Source organism: Phocoena sinus, chromosome 11 (genome assembly GCF_008692025.1).
Source record: "Phocoena sinus isolate mPhoSin1 chromosome 11, mPhoSin1.pri, whole genome shotgun sequence".
Lineage (NCBI taxonomy): Eukaryota > Metazoa > Chordata > Mammalia > Artiodactyla > Phocoenidae > Phocoena > Phocoena sinus.
Window position 1 is genome coordinate 38,281,301 of NC_045773.1, and position 11,480 is coordinate 38,292,780.

Sequence of the window (11,480 nt, forward strand, 5' to 3'; positions counted from 1 at the left end):
ACAAGAGAGGCCACGATAGTGAGAGGCCCGCGCACCGCAATGAAGAGTGGCCCCCCACTTGCCACAACTAGAGAAAGCCCTCGCACAGAAATGAAGACCCAACACAGCCAAAAATAAATAAATAAATAAACAAACAAAACAAACAAACAAAAAAGCCAAGCATTTAAAAAAAAAAAAAAGTTAATGCACAAAACACAATGAAGTCAGCACCATTTTTGCCCCCATTTTACAGATGAGGCAGCAGGGACACAGAGGGACTTCACTACGCAAGGTCTACCCATGGCCAGGATGCAAGCTAGGCAGCTTGAGACCTCAGGATGCTGTTTCCATGGGGCCACTGCCATCCCTACCTTACATGGAGAAACCGGGGGTGGGAGAGCCTAAGCTACTTGTCTTAAGATCACACAGCTGACAAGGTAGGATAGAGGTTTGCCTGCCTTCAGGGCCAGCTCTCTGGTTGAGCACACACAGCACCACCTCTTCATTCTACCAAATTAAGTGTCCCACCGCCTGCCCTGGGGGAGGAGCGGGAGGTCTCCCAGGAGTCGGAAGCCAAGTACCCACAGCTCTGAAGACACCCTCTGGGCTCCCCACCACCTCTGGAGAGGTCACAGGGTTGGAGGTGCACACACACAGGTGCAGACAGCCAGGAGCCCACTCTGAGGCCGCCACCTCCCAAGCCACAGGGTGAAAGATGCCTTTATGGGCCAGGATGAGATTTTTATCTTGGTGGTTTCTCTTTAAATTCTTTACGATTACGAAGCAGTGGGGGCTGCCAAGGAACATGATTTACTCCTTGAGCATGCACCAGCTCCTCACTCCGTGCCAAGGGAAGCTGGAGCCAGGGAGGGAGGGGTGGGCGTCGTGCCAGGGAACCAGAGACAAGGCCTGTGCTGCGGAGGCCCAGCCAGTGGCGGTCCCATCTGAAGCTTGGCTGGACCTGGAAGGACCACAGCTGAGAGCCTCAGGCCCTGGCCTGGCTGACCCAGGCTGGGCCTCAGGCAGGCTCTCGGCAAGCACAAGGACCTGCCCCGCTCTCTCCAAGGGCTGATCCCTGGCCAGCTGAGGGGCAGCCAACCAGCACCCAGGACCTCCCAACTCCCAAAGCGGCCATTTCCAAGTCCCCTCTCAGGAGTGAGGCGGCTCTCATTTCCAGGAAAACTGAGATTCGAAACGCAGGGATCTCGGCTCAAGTTCATGCTTTGAGTCTTCCTTCCTCCCTCATCAGGCTCATCCTGGAATACCCACACCTCCCCAGTTTGCTAGCTCCAAGTCCCCCTGTAGCTGTCAAAGCCACCTACCCAGCACCCCTGGCCTCCAAGCTCCTGGGCCTTCTCACCTGTCCCTTGCAATCTGAAGCTCCAAGCCTGTTTGGCTGGCCAGGGAGCCCCCCTGGTGGGCAAGGGAGGGTCCTTAAGCTCCCCAGCCCCACTCCTCACACCATTCAGTCAGGCCAGCTAAGTCGAGGCTTGCTAAAGGCCCTTCCAATTCAATCCGTATTCACCCCATACTCACTCCCCCTTGGGTGAAGTAAATGGACTGTGACCCTTCCTAACCTCCGATCTCATTTCCTAATAAGGAGATCTGGCGACTTTGGTTCTCAAATGCCACACGCAAATGATGTAAGTGGTGGCACTGTTATGGGCCCAATAGCCCCAGAGGCTCAGAAGCTGGGCTGAGGAGGGCTGGTGGGCACTGACCAGCACCAACCCGTTCACCCTCCACCTGCAAAATGTCCTTCCCAAAGAGCAAGCCAGATACACCCAGACTCTTGAGAAGGCTGAACCCCAGGGCTGCTCTGGTCATAGAAGCCCTTTTCACTCCTGGACCCTGGTTTTCCTTCTCTGAAGGGAGAGAGCTTCCTAGAGGACTCTGATCAGTGGAGGGGCTGGGGTGATGGACAACTGGATTCATAAGAAATAAGCAAACCCAAGTGCTGTTTCTCCAGTGGTAGAGAGCACAAGAAGACTGACCAGTGCAAACCCAGCCCTTTCCTTGGGAAGTGAGGCTGGGCAGGCTAAAGCCGGCACTGCAGGGTCCTGGAGCTCGAGCCCAAGCCCGAGCCGGAGCCCATGGAAGAGGGCTGCGCCTGCATCCCCAACCTGCCCTCCACCCCCAGTACTGGGACAGGTTCAGACATCAGGCAGAGCCAGGCTCCATCTTAGTCCTGCTCCTGAGTGACCCGGGAAAGCCTCTGGGTCTGATTCCTCACAGGATACCCAGGCAGTCCCCCTCCCCAGGCCTTGGAGGGACTACCACTTGGTTATTATCATGGGTACCTACTGTTATTTCTATTATTTTCATCTTTCCTGACCTCCCCTGGCAAGGTGACCTTCCATTCCATCTCCTTACTCCGGCCTCAGTTTCCCCAGTAGCCCAGCCACCTCATGTCATCACAAGACCGCTTTCCCCCTCCAAACACCTCTTGGCCTCAAGTCCTGGCCAAAGCCAGCCCAGGCAGCAGCAGTGTATTGTGGGGGTGGCTTCCTGGGAAAAAGTAAACATTCCCCAAGCTAAACAAAGGACCTGGCAGGGCCCTCACACCTCCCTCTGCAGTGGGAGGTGGTACCCCAGGGCTTGGACCATCTCAGGGTGGGGGAAGGGAGAGGTTTTTTTCTCCCAGGCTTGGCCAGTGACTCTGGGGTTAAGGGGACTCCAGGCCCAGGCAAGGATAGGTGGTGAAAAGAGGGCCCTGCTGCCCAGGCTCTCTAGTTGTAAGCATCCATGAGCTCTCAAAAAATAGCTCTCCTGCTCCTGAAAATCCTCCTCACTTGACCCCTCATTTCTGCATGACCTTGGCTGTGCTGCTGATGGAAGCTCAGCAGATGGGCCATAGGAGTCTCCCCACTCTGACTGAACCCTGGGTCCCTTCTCCCTTAAACCCTCTCTCAGCTTTAGGCCTGGCTGGGGTGCCCAGGCGGATGGGCAGGCAGCAAGCCCAAGCCTGGCCCAGTTCCGGCCTTTGTTCCTTTATCTGCCCTGGGCAGTGTGGCCCCTCATACCAGAACCTCCGGCTTAGAGGGTCCGGCCCGTCTAGGCCGGAACTAGCACCTCCCAACTGCAGCAGGACCCAGGCAAGGGAGGGGATGTGCCTAGGGTAAGGGAGGCCCTGAGGCCTGGTATGGCAGCTGCTATATCCATCCAAGGCACAGATGGAGAAACTGAGGCATGAAGCCACAGTGACCACCAGTGTTCCCAAGAGCAGCCCTCTCTGTGCCCCTCTTGTATATACAGGAGGAGAAGCTCCCCCCAGCCCTGGCCACAGCCAGGCCAGGGTCCAGGTTCTGTAGGTGTTGGTCTCTATTCTCACTCCACAAATGATCAGTGAGGGCCTACTCCTCACTGAGGGCCGCATCGTAGGCATGAGCTGCCTGAGACCATCCAGCACGAGGGGGGAGAGGGGTGCACAGGGCCTGGTGCACAGTAAGTGCTGAGTTCCCAGGAGTCACCGGCCAGCTGGGTGTCCATTGTCTTTTCAGCCACTTTGTCTGTGAGCACCCCATCTTGTTCACTGCACAGTCCCCAGTGCTCAGCACAGGGCCTGGCACATGGCAGGTACTCAAGAATCTGCTAAACTAAGTGACATCTAAGCATAAAAGTAGGATAGGAGATCAAGTAGGAAACAGAAAGGTCATTCAGGACAGGGAAACCTGCCCATGCAAAAGCACAGAGGCCTGGGGATGGGGTGGCCCCAGGCAGCCTACAGCCCCACCCCAGGCTGCCACAAGAGTCAGCGCCACAGGCTGGCTGCCAGTGAGTTGGGCTTTTAGTCACTGTGGGTGTCAGCTTCAGAGCTAATTGAGGGGGAATCGACCTGACCGATGTGGGCTTCAGGCGTCGGCAAGGCCAGAGCACCAGCACTATTTCTGGTCTCTCCTCTGCCTCCTGCCTGACCGTGGCCCTGCCCTTGCCTGATACTCGGTTTCCCTCTCTGGAAGAAAGGAACAAAAGCCTTTGCCCCTTTGCCCCTGCAGGTCCAAGAAGGTTTAAAAGGAGTGTACAGAGACCCTCCCAATATCTTGTTTCTCCTGCTTCCTCTCATGGGTCTCCAGGGTGATGACAAAAGTAATACCCAGAGTGGACGTCTTGGTTCCAGGATCCCAGGGGTGCGGAAACCAAGTCACCTGCCCTGCCCCTGTGGGGGGAGGGGATGCTCTATTCTCCCTGCTGGCACCATGGGCTTGGAATGGGGTGAGAGGGGGACCAGGCCCCTTCAATATTTATTAATCAGCTCCGAGGACTTCCACCAGGAAAGGGTAGAGATATCAGCAGAATAAGTATCTCACCTTCTTAGGCCTAGGAGAGAAGTTGTCTTTTACAACCCAAACAACCAACTCTTCTGCCCATTTCTCAGGCCCTGTGCAGGACTCCTTCCAGGCACATCCTCAGAAATTGACTCCCCACTCCCCCATCAAGTTGCACAGGTAATATGGAGCCAGGAGAGGGGCTCTGCTGGGGGACATGGGAACATGGTGAGGTGGGGGCTGGGCCTCAGCCAAGCCTGAGGAAGGAAAGGTAGGCCCAGCCTTTCACCCTTATAAGTGCATCCGGAAATCTGGTCAGCCAGGGCTGAGTCGGTCCCACTCAGGGCAGGCAGCTGGACCAAGTGACCCTGGGCCAGAGGAAGGCCAAGGCTGAGAACTCAGCGGTGACCCCAGGTCCCCCAAGCATGGCTGCTGTCCCTTATCCCAGGCCGAGGATAGACTCTTGGATCATGCACACCTTCGAGGAAGTGGCTAGTGAGTGAGCCATCGGTATGCCTGGAGAGTATGTGTGGCACATGTGTTCACCTGCCTAGTGGGTTAGCTGCAAAGGTGATGGAGCCAGGGGACTAGCATCTCATTCTGCAGACCCCAACTCATCATTGTAACGTTCCAGTGACTTCAAGCAAAGTGCTCACTGGAGATGTCAGGCCTGTCAGAACAGCACGTGCTCTCCCTGAACTTACCGGGTGGTCTAGTCTCTAGTCACAGCCAAGAGCCCCCTCCCCAATTCCTGGGAACCCCTCCCACATGGAGACCCATAGGAAGATTCCTCAAGCACCCACAGCCCAGCAGAGCAGGCCCTGCTCCTCTAGCTTTCGGAGGCCTCAGTGTCTGCCCTGATTGTCTCACCAGGCAGGGCAGGACCAGTGGCAGGGAAGGGCTTCTGTTTGTTTTGTTTTGTGGTACGCAGGCCTCTCACTGTTGTGGCCTCTACAGTTGCGGAGCACAGGCTCCAGACGTGCAGGCTCAGTGGCCATGGCTCACAGGCGCAGCCGCTCCGCGGCATGTGGGATCTTCCCGGGGCACGAACCCGTGTCCCCTACATCGGCAGGCAGACTCTTAACCACTGCGCCACCAGGGAAACCCAGGGAAGGGCTTCTGCAAACACAAGTTTGAAAGGCAAGACACCTCTGTCACCCCAGTTATCACACAGAGGGAGATGCTCTGCAGACTCAAACCCAGAGGCCACATATTCTGGCTCTAGAAGCCGTCTGGGGACTTCCCTGGCGATACAGTGGTTGAGACTCCATGCTTCCACCGCAGGTTCAATCCCTGGTTGGGGAACTGAGATCCCTCATCCAATGCAGCAAAAAAAAAAAAAAAAAAAAAAAAAAAAAGCAGCAGCCCAGACTCAGGACCCTTCTCCAAATATCTAAGTAGTCCAGTCTCCAGCCTTTCCCAGCAAGTCACCACCTCCTTTGTCAGCCCCAACACACCCAGTGTGACCCATGTGGCTGCACAATTTGTCCTTTTTTGCTCTGACCTCTCTTCTCTCTCCTGTGCAACAGGGCCAAGTGCTCTGGACAGAGGAGGATGCTGGGGAACAGCAAGGCAGCCTCTTACCTTTAAATGAAAGCCGGACCCGGGGCGTGGCCGGGAGGTAGTCCTGGGTTGGGGTGGCTGGCCAGGCCCCAGTCAGTAGGGAAGCCCAGAGGAGGAGGCCAGCAACAGGCATTGTGGGAGGGGCCTAGGGCCCAGAAATCAGGCAGCCGGCTAGACACCTGGGAGGGGGAGCAAGATTGCAATGTGTGAGGCAGAGTGGGGTATCCTGCCCTACCAACATTTCCCTGTGTAATTCTGCCCAAGGTGCCTCAGTTTCCCTATCTGAATAAATAGGGCGATGGGTGTCTCCTTGCTCACACCCTCAGACTGGGGCCATGAATGCCTCAGTGTGAAAACCTCATATTCTTTCTTGTCCCAAACAATGGGTCTAAAGACCAGCCACTGAGGGCAGCCTAGGGTCCCAGGACTAATAGGGGTCATGGGAGACTCAAACCCTCCCCGCATCACAGCTTCCTGACTTCCATTCACAATGCTCAGCTCAAGCAGGTGATCTTACAGCCCTCTCTAGTTCCCTTGCATCCACCCCCAACCAAATGGGCTGTTCCTTCCCTCTCCCACTTCAAGGAATGAGGGAAGAGATGGGTCCAGTCCTGCTGGCTCCAGCCAAATCTCTCCTTCTAGTATAGGGAAATCTGAACCTGATTATTGGGGTTGGGAGCATGAGGGAGTGGAGGATGAGTGAGACACACACAGATGGCCTAGAGTGAGAGAGAGACAGCAGCCAGAAAAGGAGAGTCAAAGAACAGTAGGGTCTACTTTTACTGAAATCACAGCAGGAGGGATCCAGGTCAGACATACAGAAGGACTTCCTGCCAGGAAAATTTCCAGCTCTGCCTACAGAGGGCAAAGAAGGGGAGCGAGGACGGCCAGCAGGCCTGGGGCAGGGTCTGAGCCAGCCTCAGTGTCCCCTGCAGAACTCCCATACCCCCAGCAGGCCCAAGTTTCCATACAATGTTTTTCAAATATTGTCTCCCCAGGCAGACTGGCTGTTGGGTAAACGCAGCCCAGCACCAGTTGTCTGAACATATTGCTCCCTCCAGGCGAAAACCAGTGCCAACTTCCCAACCGCGCCCCCCCCAACCAGATGCACTGGGGGTGGGGGCACCAAGAATGACAATGTGAGCCCCATCCCCCAGATCTGTCTGGCCTACTTCCTTCTCCCATGGGAGACAGGACCCCAGGCCCACTTCTAGGACCCTGAGGTGGGGGTGGGGTGTAAGAGGTAACGTGGCCTGTTAATCCCCTGCACTGGCTAACACATACTGAGGCAAGGCCCAGGCTCCACATCTGACTGTCCAACCCCACTCGACAGACCCTGATGCCCTCCCTAGCCCACTTCCCCCGAGACCTTGCCTCTCCTGCCAAGCAAACCACTGGTGGTTCCTCAGACAGGAAGTGCAGCTTCAGGCTGACTGACCCATTCCCCATGTGGTGCCCTCTGTGGGAACACCCTCTCCTGAGTGCCTGACACACCTCTCATGTTCCTTCCAAATCCCCCATCACAGGTGCTCCCTCCTAGGGAGGATGGCTGAAGGAGGGAGGGGAGAATCAGAACCAGCCCTTCCGCCAGTCTGCTGGGGCACAAAGCTGGTGCTGACTGAATGGCAGGCCCTGATGAGGCGGGCAGGTGGGAGAAAGGGCTGTGCAGCTACCAGCACCCTGGGGTTCACCTGGGAGGCCCCCACTAACAGTTGTGGATATACACACGTCCACACTTACATGCCCACACTCGTCCTTACAAGCATATGTTTGTTCAAGAACTTGACCTGCTAGTGGGGTGGGGCTCAAGGAAGCTGGGAGACACTGTCCTGGCTTGGGAAGGACAAGATGCAGGCTGGGTCCCTTAGAGAGCTTTGTTCCTCTGTATCAGGGGGCTCAGGGTGACTCGCCTCCCGTCCTCCCTGTGACCTCATTTCTCCTACAGCCATTTTCATGGTGATAAGGTCAGGGTCACCAAGGACAGTGGTGGAGTCCCCCAAGGTGTCCAGAAACGTGGAGGGCTTTGCTCCACTGGGCCCCTACAGGGACCTCCCACAATGCTTTGGCCCTTTAAAAGGGTGAATGGGGGATGTTCAAATCTGTTGGGGCCTCAGGCCCAAGTCTAGGCCCCCTCCTTGGCAGCCTGGGGGGTGGAGGAGAGAAGGAGAGGGAAGGAAAAAGAGGAAGAGAAGGACAGAGAGAGGAAAGGGGAGGGCATTTCCACAGTTGCTTCCCCTCTGCCAGCCCCTAGATGCATTCCACCCAGCCCCAGCCCCAGAGAAGCCCCCAGTCTGGCCCAGCCCAGGTGGGTGGACAGAGAAGGAACAGCCACCGCCACCTGGGAGCCCACCAGGAGGAGAGCAGAGAAGGAAGGAAAGAAGGCTGGCGGGAGGGAGCAAGGGAGGGAGGCAGGCGGGAGGGAGGAGGAGAGAGGGAGGAGAGAGGGAGGGACGGAGGAGAGACGTTCGAACAAAGAACCGAGGAGCTGGGGCTGGCAAGGGGTGCAGGGAAGGGGCGGCCAAACGAGGGGGTCTGGAGGCACCTGGGGGTGGGGCAGGGGGCTAGGAGGTCGAATTGTCCAGACTGATCCAGACTTCTCAGGCTTGGGCGGGTTGTGGGGGGCAGCCTGCCTCAGGGAAGGAAGGTTGGCTCCTTCGAGCTGAGAACTGCCTGGATGGAAGGGAGGCAGGAGCAGGGGCTGCGGGGGAACATGGTGAAGAAATTATTAACAGCACCCCACCCCCCACCTAGCTGCTCTCATACTCCCCCCCAGCAGGCCAGAGCTCCTTCCTGATTCCTTGGCTTCCCCCTCCCCCAACACCCTATGGACCAGGAAGCAGAGACACACCAGCATAGCTAGTATTGAAACCCCCCCATTTCATGGCCAGGGTTTCCCAGTCAAGGTCACCTGGGCTTCGCTCCATCTTCCCCTTCAAGGTATTCCTGGAGCGGCAGGGGTCTGAGGCTGGGTTCCTGGCCTCCTCTCCCCAACCCCCTGCACTTCTGGGCCTGGCTCCTTCAGAACTGAGGGGCAGCAGCAGGGGTAGGTGTGCCCAGTGTCCTCACCTTCCAGGACACCTTACCCCAAGGGTCCAGGCACACTCCCTATGCAGCCTGGGAAAAGGCTCCAGCTCCATCCAACCCCCTGGACTGGAATGAGCCTACCAACCTCTGGGTGCAGTTTTCCTATCTCTCCAACTAGGACAGGGGCTTCTGGGAGACAATCTGTATGAATTCAGGACAGGAACCCCCAACCTCCAGAGCAGACACATCGGTGCCTTCATTCCCCACCCCCACCCCCACCTCCCCCAGGTGTTCATGGGCTGGTGTTCACAACACAGTTATCTCAAGAATTAGAAGTTATTTATCCAGCCAGGCCTCCAGACCTAGCTCCAGCTGACCCCTCCTGCCAGTCCTGCCTCATTCCTGGGCCACCTTGACACGCTCTGGTCCCATCTGCTCTAAGCAAGTCCACCTAGCTCCTAGTGTCCCCTGCCCACTTAACCACTGGGGCCCCAGCCTGCCCAGATGGGGGGCTTGACTGCAGGCTCTCCCAGCTCACTTACTCCCCACATACAGCAGGGCCCCTAATCCAAGCAAGACTCCCTGCTGGAAAGCAAACCCAAACTAGCAGCAGGGGGTCAGGGGGCTGGCACAGAGCTGGGAGAAAAGCCTTGGGGCTGGCAGTCCTGCCCTGTTGATCTTGGAGACCCTCCACGTGGGGGCTGCCAGTATAGCGCTTCCCTTCCAGTAGACGATCCCCAGATCCGGACACTGAGGCAGGGCAGGCGTACCTACTGGGGAAGAATGCTGCCTGAGGCGTTAGTGGGAGAGCTCAGCCAGGAGAAAGGGCATGAGGCCTCCCGCTCCAGGAACAAGGCGGTGTAGGTGTAAGGAAGCACCCACCCACCCACCCAGAACCTTTCACAGAAAAAGTTGCTTTGCACACTGGTGACCCCCCAGGCCACATCCTCCACACATCTCCACATCGCTTCGATGCTGAGGGTCGGGGCAGCCCGGCCAGGTATAGGTACCCACTCCAGTCTGGTCACCCCTGGGTCCGCGGAAAGCCCCCTGGCTCTCTGAGCCCCAAGCCCCGGACACTTCCTCAGAGTTGCAGTGCCGCGGGTCCCAGAGGGATCGCGGGGTGGCCCGGCTGCCTGACCGCTCCCTCCCGGTTCCCGCCGCACTCACCTCTTCCAAGGCGGAGGGGCCTGGGCTCCCGAGCAGCGGCGGCGGCGGCAGCAGAGGGGCTCCCGCTTGAGCCGGTCCGCGCTAGCGGCCCCCCGGGGCCATGGCCCTGCCCGCGCCCTCTCGCCGCTGTGCCTGAGCCCGGGTCGGGGCCGCGGCCCCGGCTTAACGGGTTCTGCGGGCTTCGGGCGCGTCAGCAGTCGAGGCCCCGGGCCCCATCCCGGGCCATGGGAAGGCTCAGGGGCGCTCGGGGCCGCCTCCCCCCGGGTGGGCTGCGGGCGCCCCCTGGCCGGCGCGCCGAGGGCGCATTCCCCGGAGCGGGGCGCGGGCGACGGCGCGCGCTGGGCTTCGGGGAGCTACGCTCGGCTTGGCTCGGTGGCGCTGCGCTCGCCTGGTCTCTGGACTGGGGCCGGCCGGCCGCGCTGGGCTGCGCTCGGGGGTCACCGGACCGCGGCCGTTCCCTCGCTCGCTCGCTTGCTCTGGTCTCGCGGCCGCCGGCGGGACGGGGCGCTCGGAGCCGCGCGGGGAGAGCCGGCAATTGGCCGCCCGTGGGCGACATTTGCATAGCGCGGCCCCGCCCCGCCCGCCCCGCCCGGCCCCACCCCCAGGGCGGGACCCGCCCGGCCGCCGTCCCGCCCCCTCTCCACCTGTCCGCGGGCTGGGCTCGATGCTCCCAGGCGGTGGGGCAGCCTGCGCCCTGGGAGGCTAATCGGCACCTCGCGCCCCCGCCCTGGCTTCGCAGGCGGCGCCCCCGCCCCGCCCTGGCTTTGTCTATCCGTGGATACACCGCGCACACCGCGCCTGGTGTTTACCCGAGCACTCAACTCCCTGGCGGGAAGGGCAGGCGCGCCCGGGAGCAACGAGCCTACGCTCACCTGCGCACCCCCTGCCGTGTCCCTCCTTCCCACCCGCTGCCCGCCATGCCTGGCCCAGCGTGAGGCCCGCAGCTCAGGGCCCGGGACTGCCCGGGCCGCTCAGCAGGTGGCAGTGCAGCCCCTGGGACGGCTGGCACGGCGGGACCTGCCCGCCGCCTCCAGCCCAAGCCAGGTCAGCCTTACAGCTCCGTTCAACCGCTGTAGAGCTCCCTGAGACGCCCTCAGCAGCCAGTCCTATTTCAAGCCAGTAGCCCCACGGACCCACCCCCTTACAGTTCCATACCCCAGAGAAGCCGGATAGGGCTTCCTAAAAGGGACATTTGCTTTCAAATAGCCTCCTGATGAACTGAGGGCCCTGCAACTGATCCGAGGACGGGACCCTCCACCCAACCTAACCCTACTCCCAAGGCCGTAGCCTCACCAGCCAGGATCACAGCCTCAGCCTGGCCCCATGCACTTTGCCAAGGTCCCAGTGGGCATAGGACCTCTTTGTCCTCCTTCTCCTCCCTCTTCTATTCCCTCCCCTTCCTCCTCTCTCCTTTCTATTCTTTCCTCTCTCCTCCTCTGCCCTCCCCTTCTCTTCCCCCTCTTTCCTCTCCCCCTATTT

The 11,480-nt window shown here is 59.2% G+C and overlaps 1 protein-coding gene across 4 annotated transcripts in view; it reads right to left on the reverse strand.

Annotated features, from left to right (window-relative positions):
- The window catches only part of SEMA3F (semaphorin 3F), a 29,324-nt gene extending 18,832 nt beyond the window's left edge, over positions 1–10,492 (reverse strand). For 2 of the 4 annotated variants that reach the window (XM_032650197.1, XM_032650193.1), the window contains exons 1-2: positions 10,002–10,492; positions 5,829–5,986 (exon numbers count right to left, since the gene is read on the reverse strand). In XM_032650197.1, the coding sequence (XP_032506088.1) occupies positions 5,829–5,940 (112 nt within the window). In that variant the 5' untranslated portion in view covers positions 5,941–5,986; positions 10,002–10,492. Of the gene's footprint in view, positions 1–5,828; positions 5,987–8,349; positions 8,506–8,715; positions 8,989–9,601; positions 9,605–10,001 lie in introns of those variants that run through there. The other 2 variants (XM_032650195.1, XM_032650196.1) reach the window with 2 other exon arrangements.
- Positions 10,493–11,480: the final 988 nt, after the last annotated feature.